At 43.7% G+C, this 21,006-nt stretch overlaps 1 protein-coding gene across 6 annotated transcripts in view; it reads left to right on the forward strand.

Annotated features, from left to right (window-relative positions):
- Nucleotides 1-21,006, forward strand: part of ctnnd2b (catenin (cadherin-associated protein), delta 2b) — a 775,275-nt gene that overhangs the window by 67,978 nt on the left and 686,291 nt on the right. For all 6 annotated transcript variants that reach the window (XM_078415264.1, XM_078415272.1, XM_078415320.1 and 3 more), the window contains exon 2: nucleotides 5,931-6,064. In XM_078415264.1, the coding sequence (XP_078271390.1) occupies nucleotides 5,936-6,064 (129 nt within the window). In that variant the 5' untranslated portion in view covers nucleotides 5,931-5,935. The remainder of the gene's footprint in view (nucleotides 1-5,930; nucleotides 6,065-21,006) is intronic.

Here is a 21,006-nt window from a genome sequence, read left to right on the forward strand (position 1 = left end):
TGTGCAAACTGGAGGAACAGTGCCTCATATTCTGCTTGGGTATGAACATTGAATTCTCCAATTTTAGGTGATTCCACACCCTATTTTTTTACCCATCTCTCTTCCCAACCACCCCACCCCCCCCCCCCCCCACCCCCCACCCCACCCCACCCCCTCTCTTTCCTAACCTGGCAGCATGCCCAATCGAATGGGCTTATATTCACTGGAATTTAGAAGGATGAGAGGAGTTCTTTGAGAAAAAAATTAAATTCTTAAGGGATTGGACATGCTAGATGCAGGAAAAATGGACCCATATGTTGGGGGAGTCCAGAACCAGGGGTCACAGTTTAAGAATAAGGGGTAGGCCATTTAGAACTGAGATGAGGAAAAACTTTTTCACCCAGAGTTGTGAATCTGGAACCCTCTGCCACAGAAGGCAGTGGAGGCCAATTGACTGGATATATTCAAGAGAGAGTTAGATATAGTTCTTCGGGCTAACGGAATCAAGGGATATGGGGAGAAAGCAGGAACGGAGTACTGATTCTGGATGATCAACCATGATCATATTGAATGGCGATGCTGGATCGAAAGGCCAAATGGTCTACTACTGCACCTATTTTCGATGTTTCTATGTTTCTAAGTCTCTCCCCTAAATGTCACCTATCCTTGTTCTGCAGAGATGCTCCCTGACCTCCAGTATTTTGTGTCCTACCTTCAGTTTAAATCAGCATCTGCAGTTCCTTCCTACACATGTTGTATTTGTTTCTCTGTTTCTATCATATTGGCAAGAAAACTGCCTGGGCAGCTTGCAGCCCAGCGGTATGAACATTGACTTCTCCAACTTTAGATAGTTCCTCTGTCACTCTCTCTCCCCCCCCCCCCCCCCCCTTCCCAGATCTCCCACTGTCTTCCTGTCTCCACCTATATCCTTCCTTTGTCCCGCCCCCCTGACATCAGTCTGAAGAAGGGTCTCGACCCGAAACGTCACCCATTCCTTCTCTCCTGAGATGCTGCCTGACCTGCTGAGTTACTCCAGCATTTTGTGCATAAATAAATACCATAAATCTTCATATTTGTTCTCTCTCAAGCACTTCCTTCCAAGGTGGTTCAGCCAGCAGAGGTGTTTTTCATGCATTCTAATGACTAATCGTACCACATTTCCTTTTAATGACTTTCACTGCATGACATTTGGCTCAATGTGGATTGCTCGTCAAAATCAAGAGCCACGTCACTCAATGGCTGCCATCTGGTGATTGCACAAATCCATCTAGCATAGCATAGCATAGCAGGCTGCTACAAGCTGCCAAATTCCAGCCATCGTTATTTTGCAGGTTCTGGTAAAATATCCAATGAACATTGTGGGAGTAGAATTTCTCTATTTCCAATGCAGCGCTGAGCTGATGTGTTGTCTTCTTAACAAGCTGGCGCCATCCTGGGGGTAGAGTTGGAATCATGGGGGCTGGTCTTGGAGGGGAGGATGCACCTCAAACTGCCGAGCATCTTGGACAATGCAGCTCCCCCCCCTCCATGTCACGCAGGTCAACCTGAGGAGTACCTTCAGCAACAGACTGGCTCCACCAGGATGCAGTGCAGAACACTACAGGAGATCTGTTTTCCCTGTGGCTATCAAACTGTACAACTCCTCCCCCTTCGGTCGTGGGGTAGGCTGGCTCCCCCCCCCCCCCCCCCAAATTTTGCACATCCCCAATCCTTTCCACTCGTCACTTTAATGTCATATATCTGGTGTTTTATGGCTGTTGGCAGATCAATTTCCCTCCAGGGATAAATAAAGTTTTATTGTATCGTATCGTAGTGTTTGCAAAGTAATGTCACCAGTAAACCTTGCGAATCCTGCTGGTCTTTGGCCAGGGAATGAAATGTAGTTAACCCACTCTGAATACAGCAACTCAGTGGACGTTCTATTCAAGAGTAGATGTTGAGCCATGAGGCGACACAACTACCTTCAGCTCCATCCAGAAAGGAGCCATAGAAACATAGAAACATAGAAACATAGGTGCAGGAGTAGGCCATTCAGCCCTTCGAGCCTGCACCGCCATTCAATATGATCATGGCTGATCATCCAGCTCAGTAACCTGTACCTGCCTTCTCTCCATACCCCCTGATCCCTTTAGCCACAAGGGCCACATCTAACTCCCTCTTAAATATAGCCAATGAACTGGCCTCAACTACCTTCTGTGGCAGAGAATTCCACAGACTCACCACTCTCTGTGTGAAGAAATGTTTTCTCATCTCGGTCCTAAAAGACCCTTATCCTTAAGCTGTGACCCCTGGTTCTGGACTTCCCCAACGTCGGGAACAATCTTCCCGCATCTAGCCTCTCCAACCCCTTAAGAATTTTATATGTTTCAATAAGATCCCCCCTCAGTCTTCTAAATTCCAGCTAGTCTATCCAGTATGTATGTAATATTTCATTACTATGGTTGCCAAATAGCTGGTGTCGATGCAGTTCATGCTCTGAAATTGCGTTTATGAATTCACCATGGACATTTTCAATGAGATTATCCTTAGCAAACAGAAGCATCTCACTGATCCTTGCAGAGTTCAGGTCAAGATCTTCCTTGAATGCCACGGATTTAGTTTGGCCTCCTACAAAGTGCTTCTCTTCTCTATAATCCTCCTGCATACCCTTGGCTTAGTTTCCCAGCCATGCTTTATTGCAAGGGGAATTCCCTTAACACATTTGCACAAAAGCCTCAAAATCAACAAAATCATCAAAGTAGCACCATTCCAGCTACTTCTGTGACTTGAACCAACATTAGCAAGTTTAAATACACATGGAAACAAAAAACATCAGGTGGCGTGGCGGTAGAGTTGCTGCCTTACAGCGAATGCAGCGCCGGAGACTCAGGTTCGATCCTGACTACGGGTGCTGTCTGTACGGAGTTTGTACGTTCTCCCCGTGACCTGCTTGGGTTTTCTCCGAGATCTTCGGTTTCCTCCCACACTCCAAAGACGTACAGGTATGTAGGTTAATTGGCTGGGCAAATGTCAAAATTGTCCCTAGTGTGTGTAGGATAGTGTTAATGTGCGGGGATCGCTGGGTGGCGCGGACCCGGTGGGCCGAAGGGCCTGTTTCCGTGCTGTATCTCTAAAAAAAATCTAAAATAACAAACCAGATGGTCCTTTTATATAATGTTGATGGTGAACATACTTTACATTTTGAGTGCCGCATGAAAGTTTATTGCAGAAAATAAAGATTTATGGTGCATGAAGCAATGTAATAGCCACAAAGAGAGGATGGGCTGGCTAACAAGATTGGGACAAATGGGAATACAAGAGACTGTAGATGCAATAGTCTGGAACGAGAAAACAACTGGTTAGGCGGCATCTGTGGAGGCAAAGAGATGGTTGATGTTTCAGGAGCTGAAGGTAGTTGTGACATCTCATGGCTCAACATCTTCTCTTGCATAGAACACCCACTGAGTTGCTGTATTCAGAGTGGTTTAACTACATTTCATTCCCTGGCCATAAACCAACTAGCTTTTCAAGGATTACTGGTGCCTTTACTTTGCAGACACAACACATCAACTCAGTGCTGCACTGGAAATAGGGAAATTCTACTCCAACAATGTCCAGTCGATGAGTCATATTTGAGGGTGGAGAGAGGCGATGGTCAGTACAAAGAGGGATAGGTTGATAGGTAGAGCCAGATGAGGTGTTGGGTGATGAGCAGATGGAACCATTAGGGGCAGGGATGGGGTTGGGAAGTTGCCACTGGTGGGTGATGGATAGAACTGGATGAGACAGGTTAAAAAAAGGTGCAAATGGAGTCGGCTGAGGGGGAGAGGGATTGGAGTTAGAGACTGGCTGGAAAGTGATGCTATGAACTGATAAATGGAATTAGATAAGGGAAGGATGATGGGCAAATGGAACTAGGTGGGGGAGGAGAACAAAACTGTGTTCTGGGGGAAGGGGTGCGTTAGGAAACCTGGATGGATCAGGAAGCGAGGGAAAGGCACAGAGAGCCCCAAGATCTTCCTCGTGGAGGTATATGAGACTAGATGCCCATGCCGAAGACGAGGCAATGGAAGGAAGGGAATTGGAAGTTGTTAAACTGCTGAAGACATGCAAGGTACCCGAGCTGTAGGTGGGAAGGGACTGTATTCAGGGGGAGGATAGAGTTGGAGTATAGAGAAGTTTACTTGGGCAAGATTTAGGCATAAATTGGTGTTCCCAGCATCAATGGCTTGACCCTCAACCTATGAGTCTGTGCAAATGCAGTCGTCATCTATGTTTGCAACTTGATTAAGGAGGGTTTGGTTCTGGAGTGCAATTGCTTTAAGCTGAACAGCTTCTCGCTAGTTCTGAAGGTTAGCTCCCTTAACTTGGGAAATTTACTGGAGGTGAGTTGCAAAGGTGCAGAAAGAAAACATGAGCAAATTCGGGAGTAATAATATAGCCTCACATAAATGTGGAACTGAGAGTCATACAGCATCCAAACAGGCCCCTCAGCCTAACCTGTCCACGTTGGTTGATGAGGTGCCCCATCTAAAATAGTTCCATCTGGCTCGTATCCCTCTAAAACCTTCCTATCCACATACCTGTTCAAATCTTGTTATTGTACCAACCTCAACTACTTCCTCTAGCAGCTCTTTCCATATACCCACCACCCTCTGTATAAATCTTTTTCCTCTCACCTTAAACCCATGGCCTGTAGGTTTAAGGTGAGGGGATGAAGATTTAATAGATTTAATCTTGATTCCCCTAATCTGGGAAAAAGACTGTGCATTTACCCTGTTTATTCCCCTCATGGTTTTATAAACCTCTATAAGAACACACCTCCATAAGAACACACCTCATGCGCTCCAAGGAATAAAATCCTAGCCTGCCCAAACTCCTCCGATAGCTCAGGCCACTGAATCCTGGCAACATCCTTGAATCGCTTCTCTGCACTCTTTCTAGCTTAAAGGCATCCTTCCCGATTGCAGGATGACCAAAACTGAACACAATACTCCTAGTAACACCAGTAACATAATATCCCAATACTCAAAAGACCTGACAGCTGAAGGCCAGCATGGTAAATGCTGCCTTCATCATCCCATCTACCTGTTACACCACTTTCATGTACTTGTACTCCGAGATCCCTCTGCTCTACAGCACTTCCCAGAGCCCTTCCATTCACTGTGAAGGTCCTGCCCTGGTATGACTTCTCTTGCACTCATGTTGACCAGCATAACTAGATCTCACAATAATCCTTGATAACATCTTCATGGTCAACAATATCTTCTATTTTAGTAGAAACAAGGAACTGCAATGCTGGTTTATAAAATAAAGAGACAAAGTGCTGGAGTAAAACAGTATCTCTGGCAGCATCTCTGGAGAACGTGGTTAGGTGACATTTTGGGTCGGGACCCTTCTTCAGAAGGAGTGGGAGAAAGGGGGGGCAGTAGAAAACGTGGCAAGTAACAGGTGTTTTTCGGTGAGGGGGGGGTTGGTAGGCAGAGAGTTGGATACAGGCGTATGGTTGGACAAAGGATGGTTGGAAATAAAAAGACAGAATATGTGAGACAAAAGGATTGAAGAGTCGCAAATTATAGAACTCATGGAGGGAATGTAGGTGGAAGGGTACGGGAGAGGGAGAAATAAGTACGTGCAGGCGGGCATGGGGGGGGGGGAGGGGAGAGGGAGAAGAAAGGGGGATGGATTTTCGTTACCTAAAATTGGAGAATTCATTGTATGTGAGGTACCAACAAGTCCTTGAGATGCGGCAAAAAATGGACCAAAGACGAAAGTAGATGAGTGCAATGAATGAAAAAGACAATGAAGGAAATGGTGGAGTAAGGTGGGAGAACGCTTATGTGGTGTGTAAATGAAAGCATGTATCTGTTGAGTAACATGTGATCCACGTAGGTACTTGCCAGTTATGTTAACGTATATCATTTTTTGTTCCCATTTCTCTTCCCCGTCCCGTTCTGTTCCAAAATATGCAGGAGTTATGCCAGTTCCAGAGCAGCCATCTGCATCTGAAAAAAATAACTTGCTGATCCCAATGCTGACTGCTTCCAACGGAGATGGCTCTGAGCCAGAGACCACTTCTGCGATTCTGGCTTCAGTCAAGGAACAGGTAGGTGCTCTTGTTTAACCTCCTTAAATGTGCATCATACCAAGTGCCAAACTGTGTGTGTGTGTGTGTGTGTCCATGGAGTCTTTCGACAAAGATAGAGGGGGAAAAAAAGCAGATCCCAATCTCATGACTGTTTGGTATGAAGGTTTTATTCAGGAAACAGGGTTGTTTGGTCAGAGTTGCTGATCCGCTGGAGTTTATAATGAATAAAGATTAATATTTAGGATGTTTATAATGAATAAAGATTAATATTTAGACTGCATGCAACATTTTATAAAACGAAAAGGGCCTTTTTTTTCTAGGTACACATCTGTTTATTGGTTACAAAAATATTCAGAAGTGATGGGATGGCAGGTGCTATCTGACTGATCCTCAGAATTCATCCAACAGGACAATGTGGTGTCTGTTTAGTTTCTAATTGGCATTGGAAGATGGCTGTTGTAACGATGGATGTTTTGGGCAACCAATAATGGCTTGGGGAAGAACATTTGGAGATTAAAGCTCCCCAGGAATGCGTTCGAACTCCTAAATATAGTGGATAAATGCTTTCATGTTGAGAAGTGATTGTTTGACTGATAGTTTCAATCGGCAAGTATGAACAAATCCTTATTTTGATTTTTGCTTCAGAAATGCACCAGGACATTTGGTCCATCAGAATGCACAGAAAGATATTTATATCACAATGCTTTCAAATGTGTTGTTATTTTTGTTTTCAAGCTATGTGACTAAAACCTCTGGAGATTATCTGTTTTGTTTTGTTCCGGACCTTCTGGAAAAATAAACATAAATGAGGTTAGGTTTGTTTTTTAAAATGACTTTCGGATTCATTTTGATTTCTGGGTGGATGTGAATCTCTACAATATATCCTTCAGGGGACTGAATCTCTTTCAATTTTTTTTTTGTTGCAAAAATAATATTATTTGTGTTTCTGGTATCCTTCAACTTCAACATAGCAAAAGTCTAAGGAAACTGTAGAATGTATGGAATGCACTAAACAGTTTCTTATGTTATGAAGATTGCATTGTCCATTTTCCGTGAGCCAGTATTGCAGATGTTTCAGTGTAATGGATATTTCAGTTACAATAGCAAGTTATATGCAATGTGAGGCATATCTTCCAATGCACATAATTTTGGAGACAATGAATTATAGAAACGATTGTTGCTTATTCACAACATCGGAATGATAAATTGCTGGATTCTGAGTCAAATGTCACATAAGTGACAGTATCTGCAACTACAGCACAGGGAGATTGCAATAATATATCCTCTAGATTGACCAAAGGATGGTAATAGACAACAATGATTTACATTGAAGGAAAAGTGGCAACACATTTTGATAGATGATGGCAGAACTGTTTAATAGCTGACATTTTACTGGACGGCTGCATTTTCATTTTTAATCTTGGGGCTTTTGATCTCTGCTGTTTGGTACGCAAACTTCTCCCAAAAAAAGATGAAGGACAATTGAAAAGCATCAAAGGAAACTATCTTTGTGTGGGAGTGGGTGTTGGTGGAAGATGGTGGACATCTTGCAACGCAATGGCATGACCATTGAATTCTGATATTTCAAGTAATACCCCCTCTATCTGCCCCATTCTTTTTCCACTGCCCCCTCCCCAGCCTAGTACATACACATTACAGCCACCATCTTATAAGGTCAAAAGTGATAGGAGCAGAATTAGGCCATTCAGCCCATCAAGTCTACTCCGCCATTCAATCATGGCTGATCTATCTCTCCCTCCTAACTCCATTCTCCTGCCTTCTCCCCATAACCCCCCCTGATGCCCGTACGAATCAATAATCTATCTCTTCCTTAAAAATATCCATTGACCTGACCTCCACAGCCTTCGGTGGCAAAGAATTCCACATATTCACCACCCTCTGACTAAATACATTTCTCCTCTTCTCCTTAAGGAACGTCCTTTAATTCTGAGGCTATGACCTCAAGTCCTAGACTCTCCCACTAATGGAAACATCCTCTCCACATCCACTCTATCCAAGCCTTTCACTATTCAGTACATTTCAATGAGGTCCCCTCTCATTCGTCTAAACTCCAGCAAGTACAGGCCCAGTGCCGTCAAGCACTCATCATACGTTAACCCACTCATTCCTGGGATCATTCTTGTAAACCTCTTCTGGACCCTCTCCAGAGCCAGCACATCCTTCCTCCAATATGGTGCCCAAAATTGCTCACAATACTCTAAATGCGGCCTGGCCAGTGCCTCACAGGGCCTCAGTATTACATCCCTGTTTTTGTATTCTAGCCCTCTTGAAACAAATGCAATTGCCTTCCTTACTGTTGATTTGAGGGCGTGCAGCGTAGGTTTACTAGGTTAATTCCCGGAATGGCGGGACTGTCATATGTTGAAAGACTGGAGCGACTAGGCTTGTATACACTGGAATTTAGAAGGATGAGAGGAGAACTTATTGAAACGTATAAGATTATTAAGGGGGTGGACACGTTAGAGGCAGGAAACATGTTCCCAATGTTGGGGGAGTCCAGAACAAGGGGCCACAGTTTAAGAATAAGGGGTAGGCCATTTAGAACTGAGATGAGGAAAAACTTTTTCAGTCAGAGAGTTGTGAATCTGTGGAATTCTCTGCCTCAGAAGGCAGTGGAGGCCAATTCTCTGAATGCATTCAAGAGAGAGCTACATAGAGCTCTTAAGGATAGCGGAGTCAGTGGGTATGGGGAGAATGCAGGAACGGGGTACTGATTGAGAATGATCAGCCATGATCACATTGAATGGCGGTGCTGGCTCGAAGGGCCGAATGGCCTCCTCCTGCACCTATTGTCTATTGTCCCATCTTCACCTTTCTTTTACATCTTTTGTCTGCCACCCCACCTCCCTCCCTTCCACTCTATTAGTAGTGGCTGTCATAGAAGGCTCTCAACCTGAAACGTCATTTTATCTATGTTCTCCACAGGTGCTGCCTGACCCACTAAGTTCCTCCAACACTTTTTATTTGGACAAAATCTGAAACCTTGTTTCCTTGATTTATCTCTGCACAATTTCATCCCACTTTATAGACAATAGACAATAGGTGCAGGAGTAGGCCATTCAGCCCTTCGAGCCAGCACTGCCATTCAATGCGATCATGGCTGATCACTCTCAATCAGTACCCTGTTCCTGCCTTCTCCCCATACCCCCTCACTCCGCTATCCTTAAGAGCTCTATCCAGCTCTCTCTTGAAAGCATCCAACGAACTGGCCTCCACTGCCTTCCGAGGCAGAGAATTCCACACCTTCACCACCCTCTGACTGAAAAAGTTCTTCCTCATCTCCGTTCTAAATGGCCTACCCCTTATTCTTAAACTGTGGCCCCTTGTTCTGGACTCCCCCAACATTGGGAACATGTTATCTGCCTCTAATGTGTCCAATCCCCTAATTATCTTATATGTTTCAATAAGATCCCCCCTCATCCTTCTAAATTCCAGTGTATACAAGCCCAATCGCTCCAGCCTTTCAACATACGACAGTCCCGCCATTCCGGGAATTAACCTAGTGAACCTACGCTGCACGCCCTCCATAGCAAGAATATCCTTCCTCAAATTTGGAGACCAAAACTGCACACAGTACTCCAGGTGCGGTCTCACCAGGGCCCGGTACAACTGTAGAAGGACCTCTTTGCTCCTATACTCAACTCCTCTTGTTACGAAGGCCAACATTCCATTGGCTTTCTTCACTGCCTGCTGTACCTGCATGCTTCCTTTCATTGACTGATGCACTAGGACACCCAGATCTCGTTGAACTCCTCCTCCTCCTAACTTGACACCATTCAGACCATGGAGGCAGTCTGATGATCCAGTAGCTTAAATGTAGCACCTCTTACACCAGCATTTAGCAGATCATCCTTGCATTTTTGTGGGAACAGAGCATTGCCTTGCAGTTGAACATAATTAATGAAGGCAAATTTTTCGCAACTACCTCTGACCAACAGGAGGATCTCCATATTGAGAATCCTACTACTTTCTCTTTTCTATATATCCACTTCCTTTTTGCTTTGTTTCCTTCAGGCAGTATTTGAGTTTAAATTATTTTAGATTCGTAGAGTCATATGGCGTGGAAAAAGGCCCGTGGTGCCCACACCGGTCAACATGTCCCATCTACGCTAGTCTCACCTGCCTGCACGTGGCTCATATCCCTCTAAACCCCCCCTATCCATGCACCTGTCTCATTGTTTCTTAGTATTGCAACCTCCGCCTCAACCTCCTCCTCTGGCAGCTCATTCCATACATCCACCATCCTTTGTGTGATAAAGCTACCCCTCAGACTCCTACTAAATCTTTCCCTCCTCTCTTTAAACCTATGTCCTCTGGTTCTCGATTTCTCCCACTCTGGGAAAGATACTCTCTGTGTCTACCTGATCAATTACTCTCATGATTTTACACACCTCTATAAGTTCAACTCTCCTTCTTAGAAGTTTAGTTTAGTTTAGAGATACAGCACAGAAACAGGCCCTTCGGAGCACTGAGTCCGCGCTGACCAGATCCCTGTACCACTAACACTATCCTACACACATTCGGAACAATTTACATTTATACCAAGCCAATAAACCTACAAATCTGTAGATATTTGGAGTGTGGGAGGAAACCGCGGATCTTGGAAAAAAGATCCACGCAGGCCACAGGGAGAACGTACAAACTCCGTACAGACAGCACCCGTAGACAAGATCGAACCCAAGTCTCTGGCGCTGTAGGGCAGCAACTCCACCACTGTGCCACCGTTATAGGATATTTTGCATCCACTGATTTGCAGTATCTTGCCTGACCAATGTCTCCTTTAAACTTCATTCACAGTGAAAGGTTGCACAAGTATAACCATCACTGCTGTGCAAGAGTTGGCACGTGTGTAATCTACATTAAAGTGTGTCTGCAAACCTAAACTGGCTGCAAAGGACAGAAAGCTACAAACCTCCAAATTGTATGATGGCTAGTGTCTAGAAAGCATGTGCAAAACCCACCTCAGGGTAAATGCCCTCACCAATTTCCTTTCCCCGAATCAAGAATTAATTTTGTGGAAGAGAGAAACTGGTTATTAATAGCAATAAACAAAATCCACTTGGATAAATTCATTAAATGGCCCAGTAGCTTGAGATAAACCTCTAGGAAGATGTTAATGTTACCAGGGCATTAGATTTCCACACATGAATGTGCCTTAATTACCAAAAAGTAGAATCACTATAAGTTGATGATTCACTTTCCATGAGCTTCAGTATACATTCTGGATGTCTTGTAATTAATTATGTGCCTTTGCAATGCCTGCTTGCAGTGGTGGGACCACTGCTCCATGTTGTAGCTCCAGAACTCAAAGTTCTTCTCCTGGTTGGATCAATGGTGGGCTTTACAAATATTAACGGGATGAGAGTGTATTGGAGCAAACACTGACAGCCGTGCTTAATCAGCTGCCATGATTGGCGTGGTTGGTGTTATGAGAATTATTGGGCGCTGAGAAGGAAGTGTGACCATTTACTGGCTATAGTAGAGCAATTTGTGCAATTTACCAGCTATAGTTGAGCAAGAGTCAGGATAAATTGGATTTCTCTTCCCAAACATTAAATATCACTGGTCACTGATCGGACTGGGAGAATTAGACTTAAACCTGGAACATGGCTGCATTGGTACGGGTTTGGCTGTGGAATCTGACTCAACTGGCCATTATTTGTATGCTGGAAGCAAAGCCCCAATCTGCTGCTAATTAAATATAACTCTGGCTCTCCACGGTGTTTGCTTTTCTGAGCATAATCACATGTTGGTGAACATGAATAATTTTGAATAAAATAGGGCATTTTTTTCCCTTTACTTCAAGGGTTGTAATTTACACTGGTCAGCAATTACTAGGCGATGCAGCACCGACCTAAATTACATTCCATTGAATACAAAGGGCTGTCAAATATGTTTTACCACTCAGGCCTGACCATGATTGGAAAATGGATTGAAATTGGCTGTGATCAAGTAAACCAGATAATTTGATCTGGAAGTGGATAATATCAAGGAAAGGACAGCTGCAGAATTGATCTTTTCCTGGATATTTGAGGCTGTAATTCCAGGCCATTCATTCCTGAAGCCTTTTCTGCCATTTAGTTGGATACTGTGAAACTTAACATCTATTGCTCGCCTTTGCTTGCTTAACAAAATGTGTCAATCTGTTTTGAATTTCTAGGTTAAGTCCCGGTTTGGAGGAGAGAATTTGTATTTCCATTGTTCTTTAGGCAGAAAATGTGATGATTGAGATCACTCTTGAACACCCTGGTTCCAATTTTAAGATTTCACCCCTTGTTCTTGACAGCCCTGCCAAAGGAAATAGCTCTTGGTTTGTTTTGAAGCACAGTTTGTCATTCTCTCGAACCTTTACAGAATCGAATCCATCGTGCAGTCATTTGAATTTTAGCTTGTGTAATGTTCATGAACAATATCCTGTCTTTGAACTTTGCTTGATGTGTAGAAAATACAGGAGCTTAATGTAGGCTGGTTCTCAACTTAATTTATTTCAGTCACATATCCTAGGCACTGATATCAAGATAGAATTATACTGTTAGTATTGTCCGCATCACTGATTTAGAGGATGCAATTATAAGCAATCTAAAGAACCACATTATTTTCAAAAGTCTTTGTGATTAAGACGTGAAAATGCTTATAATTACTAGAAATAGCAAAACAAGATTCAAAAAGCAAATATAACTAGATACTTCAGATGAAGTAGTGGAGATTAGGAAGGCTATGTTAGAATAATAGAAAACTTTCTTTCAACATAATAGGAAACTGCAAGAGCTGTTCCAAGAATATAAATGAAGGAATTTTACGGCATTATCCTGTTGTGATGTGGTGAAGATGGTATCCCAAGCAATAAAAAGAGGATTAAAGGGAATGGATTGTTCTGAGACAGAATGGAGTATGGATTTGACAAAATGTTTATTGAGCACTTTGGTTCTACATCATGTATTTCATATATATTTCTTTATGGCATAGAAAGATGTCCATGGAGCTTATGCCAGTGCACTGAGCAATCTGAGCAATCCCATTCCCTGCTAATTGTCCTTGTCACTTTTTCTCCGCATCAACGTTCCCAGATTCTGCCACTCATCGACAGACTAAGAGCAATTTATAGAGGCCAATTAACCTACTTCATATTTTGTGATGTGGGAGGAAACCAGAGCATAAAGGGAAATCCCTAGTGGTCACGGGAAGAATCCGCAAACTGCACAGAGAAGACCCAAGTTCAGCGTTGAACCTGGATCCCTGGAGCCATGAGGCAGCAGCTCTACCAGATACATAGGAAAATAGAATTGATACTGCACACTAAGTCTGCCAGCATTTATTGGTGGAATCGCATTGGTCTTATTCCACCACACTTTCCCCATAACCTTGTAAATTAATCTCCTTCAAGTGTCAATCTAATTTACATCTGAAATACCTCCCTCCCCCCCCCCCAGTTCGATTCCGTCTCATTGACCCTTACCATCTTCTAGGCAGTACACTGCTCTCTGAACAAAACAGCTCTTCTCACTTCCCTTGTATCTTTTGTTTAGATTGGTAAATCTGTGTGCCATTCGTGTCAGACACAAAATGCTGGAGTAACTCAGCAGGACAGGCAGCATCTCTGGAGAGGAGGAGTGGGTGAGGAATAGGAAAGGTCAAAACCCTTCTTCAGACTTTCTCCTTGAACCGTCTGTGCATGAGTGTAGCCTTCCTTTATCTAATCCAAATATGATAACAACTCGAGCTTCTCAAGTCTAACTTTACTGCTCATCTTCCAGTAAATCTTCCTCTAGAAGGTCTCCATGTACATACATAGAAACATAGAAAATAGGTGCAGGAGTAGGCCATTCAGCCCTTCGAGCCTGCACCGCCATTCAATATGATCATGGCTGATCATCCAGCTCAGTAACCTGTACCTGCCTTCTCTCCATACCCCCTGATCCCTTTAGCCACAAGAGCCACATCTAACTCCCTCTTAAATATAGCCAATGAACTGGCCTCAACTACCTTCTGTGGCAGAGAATTCCACAGACTCGCCACTCTCTGTGTGAAGAAATGTTTTCTCATCTCGGTCCTAAAAGACTTCCCCCTTATCCTTAAGCTGTGACCCCTGGTTCTGGACTTCCCCAACATCGGGAACAATCCTCCCGCATCTAGCCTCTCCAACCCCTTAAGAATTTTATATGTTTCAATAAGATCCCCCCTCAGTCTTCTAAATTCCAGCGAGTATAAGCCTAGTCTATCCAGTCTTTCTTCATATGAAAGTCCTGCCATCCCAGGGATCAATCTGGTGAACCTTCTCTGTACTCCCTCTAAGGCTAGAATGTATTTCCTCAGATTAGGAGCCCAAAACTGTACACAATACTCCAGGTGTGTGACAACCAGAATTGGATGCAGTACTCCAGTTTAGAGTGAATGTATTTTATCCAGCTTCCATAGTTTATTCCACTACTTATAAATCCTAGAATCCCCAACACATTAATAACAAGTTTTTGAACATGTTCTTTGACTTTCCAGCAGCTTTGTCCATGTGCAGGCACTTCCCTCTCTCATTCAGTTCACTATCTGTGATTGCTTGCTAAAGGAACAAGGGAGAAATCTGAAGATTCTTTTTCCATATACGATGTTCTGCCATCATATAAAAGGGAATGCACTAAGTACTTCATAAAGTGTACAAGTGTTAGACAGGTACATGGATAGGACAAGTTTGGAGGCATATGGACCAAACACAGGCAGGTAGGACTAGTGTAGCTGGGGCATGTTCGCCGGTGTGGGTCAGTTGGGCCGAAGGGCCTGTTTCCACACTGTATCACTCTGCGACTCTATGACTCTAAATATGTTTTATGGAAAAGATCATAGAAGTGGGACTATAGTACATAAATTTGGTTGAAAAGTTAATACCTGAAAGGTCTTCTATTCTACGGTTTTAAATATTGTAAAGTCATTGGACCTACTACATCTTTGGTTTTTATTGCCTTTCAACCTGATCAACCACCGAAAGTCTTCAAACCACCGAGATAACAATGTGATGGAGTTTGAATGCAGTGTGCTTGGCAAAGATGGACTCAGGGTATATATGTACACTTTCATATGGCTTACTATATTCTCCAATCCACATAGCTGTCGAGCAGCAGTGAGATTTAAAACCAAACAAACCCGAGAGCGATGCATTGATGATTTAATTGGAATCCTATTGCTATCTCAAATAACCTGCTCAGCAGTGTTGTTTAGAATATGTTGCTATCTTCACTGCCAGATTTATTTGATAAATTTGAAAGTTATTGTAGTTCACAAAAGCCACAACGTAAAGATGTCATATTAAGGTTTTCATAAATGAAATGGATCTAGTAACACATTGAGGCCAGTACAATGTTGATATTACAATATATATATATACAGGTGATTGATATTATTTCATCATTGCATTGTAATATCGATGGGATTTTAGGATTTCCCCATTATTTGCATTCCTTCACTCTTGTGACATCAATACACAGAATAACACACTGGCTTGTCATATTAGTTTGCAATTGGCTCTGGCAAAAAAATGACATTTTCATGTTCATTCGTATTTTTAGTTGACGTTTGATATGTGAACATGCATAATTTTGTTTCAGTGTTTTTGAGCCAAGATACAGTCTTGAGAAAGCCCATGGGCTTTTTTGATTGAAGGGTACAATTTCCCCGCGGTAACATTGCTGCCATACAGCGCTAGAGACCCGGGTTCGATCCTGACTATGGATGCTTTCCGTATGGAGTTTGTACATTCTCCCTGTGACCATGTGGGTTTTCTTCAGGTGCTCCGGTTTCTTCCTTTATTATAAAGGCATGCAGGTTAGTAGGTTAATTGGCTTCTGTAAATTGCCCCTGTGTAGGATGCGAAACTGGGTTGACATTAAACTAGTGTATGGGTGTTCGATGGTCGGCTTGGACTTTGTGGGCTAATGATCCTCTTTCCACGCTGTATCTATAAACTAAACCCACAAAGCAAAAATTAGGAATTAAGCCCATTTTCAAGAAGGTTATCACAACCAATGTTTAATTAGCAAAGGAATATTATTGGAGTTGAATCAATTTAGAATACTCTAAAGTGGTTTAAGCATGACAAGTTCAGGTGAGAAAGCTAGAAGGGGTTGAGGATGAAGCCTGGCAAGTAATAGCTGGACACAGGTGAGGGGAGGGGGAGAGGGAGGGGGTTGATAGGCAAATGGTTGGACAAAGGCCAGAGATGAAAAGACTGTAGGGGTGACACTAGAAGAGATGCGAATTGTGAAACTAGAAGAAGGAATGTAAGTGTAAGGGGGGGGGGGAGAAATAGGTGCAAAACCAGGTTGGGGCAGAGGGGAGAGAGGGGGGGAAAGAAGAAAAAGGTGGGAGGGGAGAGAGGGGGTGGTTGGTAGTTACCTAAAATTGGAGAATTCATTGTACGATGCATTTAGTTGTCATTAATTGTTTCATTACAAACACAAGCTTCTTTTTTGTATGTGTTGCTTTGTATATAAGCCAGTATTATCAACAGATATTAGCAGAGAGCATCGCAAGTACCCACTTAATGATTCTCACCACTGATGTGCAGACAGCGCCAGCCTTTACACGTCTCAAACTGAGAAGATGGAGGATGATTGCTGATATTGTTAAAGAAAGATGCAGGAAACGACACGTTGCTTCAGCAAATTGGAGGAGAAGGTTGAATTGCCCTTGACTCCTACTTTAAGATTAACATATTTTTAACATTATGGAATGATCTGAATAATAGTCATTGATAAAATGTGGCATCACCTTACAAAAGGAGTATATTTAGTTGAATTCATGATTTAGCTTCCAAGGTTGCTGCTATTTGGCAATGCAATGTTGGATTACTTTGGATTTTGGGTTACTTGGAGCCGACTTTAGTGCTGATGACATCCACTATTCAGTGGGGTAATTGTTGGTTGCAACTGTTTAAAACTAAGGGTGTTATCTTCACTGTAATGGTAGGAAACTTGGCCAACATTATTATCTGTGAATACAACAGCAAACAATAATGCAGTAAGTGTTATAAAACTATAATTTAGAGATACTGCGCGGAAACAGGCCCTTCGGCCCACCGAGTCCGCGCCGCCCAGCGATCCCCGCACATTAACACTAGTCCTACACACACTAGGGACAATTTTTACATTTACCCAGTCAATTAACCTACATACCTGTATGTCTTTGGAGTGTGGGAGGAAACCAAAGATCTCGGAGAAAACCCACGCAGGTCACGGGGAGAACGTACAAACTCTGTACAGACGGCGCCCGTAGTCAGGATCGAACCTGAGTCTCCGGCGCTGCATTCGCTGTAAGGCAGCAACTCTACCGCTGCGCCACCGTGCCGCCCATTAAAATATACCCAAAAGGGAACTTCGATTTTAGTGTTCTGATTTGATCAGGTATTGAGTATAGAAATTGGGAGGTCATGCTGCAGTTATATAAGTCGTCAGTGAGGCCACATTTTAGAGTATTGTGTTCAGTTTTGGGCACCATGTCATAGGAAGGATGTTGTCAGACTGGAAAGAGTGCAGAGATTTATGAGGCTGTTGCCATTCTCGAGGGCCCGAACTATAGAGAAAGGTTGAGCAGGCTAGGTCTTTATTTCTTGGAGCACATGAGGATGAGGGGTGATCTTATAGGGGTGTATAAAATCATGAGAGGAATAGATCGGGTAAACGCATGGTGTGTTTTGCCGAGAGTAGGGGAATCGAGATCCAGATGACATGGGTTTAAGGTGAGGGGAGAAAATGTAATAGGAACATGAGGGGTAACTTTTTTTACATAAAGGGTGGTGGGTGTATGGAAGTAGTCCCAGTAGGAATTAGTTAAGGCAGGTACTATTGTAACGTTGCAGAGACTTTTGGACAGGTACATGGATAGCATAGGTTTAGAGGGATATTGGCCAAACACAGGCAGGTGGGACCAGTGTAAATGGGGCATATTGGTCGGCATGGGCAAGTTGGGCCAAAGGGCCTGTTTCCATGCTCTATGTCTCTGTGATTATAGGGACATAGATAGGATTGGTTTAGAAGGATATGGGCCAAATGCAGGCAGGTGGTACATGTTGGTCGGTGTGGGCAAGTTGAGTGGAAGGGCCAATTTCTATGCTGTGACTATTTGCAAAAGGCAGGTGCAAACGACTACAGATGTTGGAATCTTGAAGTAAACCAATCTACAGGAGGAACTCAGCTGGTCAGGCAGCATCGTTGGAGGGAAATGTTCAGTCGATGTTTTGGGTCGGACCCTTCCTCTGGACTCATTGAATTCTCTAAATTCAGGTAACCTCCCACCCAGTCCCTCTCCAATCTGATCCTCCCATACATAATCTTCTTTCCCACAATACCCCACCACCTCTCACCCAAAACCCACAGACTACACTCATTGGACTCTTCCCCTGCCCCTGCCCCAAGCCCTCCTCCCAACACCAAGGCAAAGTTACCTACCCCCCACCTTCCTTATTTGGGCCCAAACTCCATCTTCTTTTCCCATCAGATTCCTTCCTTCTCAGCCCCTGGTTACCTCCATCGATCACTGCCCAGCTTCCTTTGTTATCCCCACCCCTGACACAAGCCACCAGTCCACTGGTGGCCCCACCTGCCATGTGTAAAATCTTACCCCAGCCCCCTTTCTCTTTATACTGGTTCTCGCCTGCACCCCACTTGTTCAATGTTTTGGAAGTGTCTCAACCCAAAACATCGATTGTGCATTCCCCTGCACATATGTTGCCTGAACTGCTGAGTTCCTCCAGCTGATTGTATTTTTGTAAAATACATGTTCAAAGGCAGATACATTGGATAAGCTGCAATAAAGCAGCATTTGTGGCCAGGAAATAATTGCTTTCTCTCCACAGGTGCTGCTTGATCCATTGAGTTTCTCCAGCATCTTGATTTTCACTGGAGAATGAAGATGGATACCTTTGCAGATGGTTTGATAGTTTGTCCTAATAGAGTCAAAGAATCATGTAGCATGGAAACCGGCCCCTCAGGCCAACTGGTCCATGATGACCAAGATATCCCATCTGAGCTAAATCCATTTGGCTGTTTGGCACATATCCTACTTAACATTTCATGTTCATGTATCTGTCCAAATATCTTTTAAATGCTGTTATTGTACCTGCCTCAACTATCTAGTTTTAGTTTAGTTTAGAGATACAGCGCGGAAACAGGCCCTTCGGCCCACCGAGTCTGCACGGACCAGCGATCCCTGCACATTAACACTATCCTACACACACTAGGGACAATTTACACATACACCAAGCCAATTAACCTACATGCCTGTACGTCTTTGGAGCGTGAGAGGAGACCGAAGATCTCGGAGAAAACCTCGAAGGTCACAGTGAGAGTGTACAAATTCCGTACAGACAGCACCCGTAGTCAGGATCGAACCCGGGTCTCCGGCACTGTAAGGCAGCGACTCTACCGCTGCGCCACTGTACTCTGGCAGCTCATACCATAAACCCTCTGTGCGAAAAGGTTGCCCCTCGGGCTCCAACTAAATCGTTCCCCTCTCATCTTAAACCTATGCTCTCGAGTTCTTGATCCGCCTACCCCAGGGAGAGTAGACATGCTCTGCCTTTAATGCGCCTGATGTTCTGGATGCAATCTATATACTAAAACTCTCGTTTGTTATCTTGTTTGTGACTGAACTTCAGCCAAAACGGTACACCATAGCGCGACAATTTTAGGCCCACCTTACTCACCATTGTCACTTTAGTGATAATGCAAATAGTGTTATTGAAATCGGTGTTATATTTTTTAAGTTATTCACATTTCAAAGTTTAAAAGGAGGGGAGTGGAGGAGGGAGGAGGGAGAAGGGAGGGGGAAGGGGGAAGGGGGGAGCGGGGGAGAAGGGAGAGGGGAGGGGGGGGGGGTTGAGGAGAGAGAGGAGGGGGGGAGGACAGGGTGCTGCACCAATGCAGGAGAGGTTTGGGCCCAACGGGTCCATTTTGTCTAGTTCCATTTAATATTTCATCTCTGGCCTTTGTCCAACCTCCTGCCTATCAACCCCCCCCCCCCCCCCCCCCCCCATCCCCCATCACCTCTATCACTCTCCAGGCTTTGTGCTGCCTCTCCTCACATCCAACCTTTCCCCACCCCATCCCCACCACAATCAGTCTGAAGAGGAGTCCCAATAAAAGCATCATCTATCCATGTTCTCCAAGGATGCTGCCTGACCCGTTGAGTTACTCCAGCAATTTGTGTCTGTTTTTTTGTAAACCAGCATCTGCAGTTATACATTTAAATGCTGACCATCTCTTTGCCTCCTTAAGACGCTGCTTAATCTACTGAGTTAATTCGGCATTTATTTTTTAGATTTTTTTACACCAGCTAATAAAGATGTGCTACACATTCAATATCAGACCTGCACTTTGAAACACTGAATGGTATTGAGTGTTTGTAAGGGAATGGAAATTAGCACTGGGCAATTAAAGTCAAAGTTAACACCTAACATATTGTGACGGTACGAAAGTTCGTTGTTTTTCGGGAAGGAAAACCTTGGAGGTTTTCTCAGCAAGAACTTTGGCAAATTAAAATCGGCATTGAAGAATCAGAGGGTTGAAGCAGCTGTTCCTAGGTGAGGCAATTATTTCCCTTAAAAGTCAACAAGAAATAGCCATAGCTGGGAAACAAAACCATGCCATCATAATGAGCTCGCTTAATCCCCTGGGAGTTGTCGGCATCTTTCGAACGAGTGTGTTCAAAGTTAAATTGGAAGCCTCCTGAGCTATCAAGGTTCACCAGAATGACAGAATGAGTTGAAACAGCACAGAAAGATTCATATTGTGGAATGCTGCTATTTCTCCTGTCTGACCCTTCATGCCGTTTACCATGTACAGAGTCTACAAAGAAGATTGGTGTACAGGTACCATGAGGAAGACATAATCTTGGAAGGCAAGACAATATATCCTGGCTATAATAATATATCCAAGGACAATGATGTTGAGTTAGCA

Source organism: Rhinoraja longicauda, chromosome 2 (genome assembly GCF_053455715.1).
Source record: "Rhinoraja longicauda isolate Sanriku21f chromosome 2, sRhiLon1.1, whole genome shotgun sequence".
In the NCBI taxonomy this organism is placed as follows: Eukaryota; Metazoa; Chordata; class Chondrichthyes; order Rajiformes; family Arhynchobatidae; genus Rhinoraja; species Rhinoraja longicauda.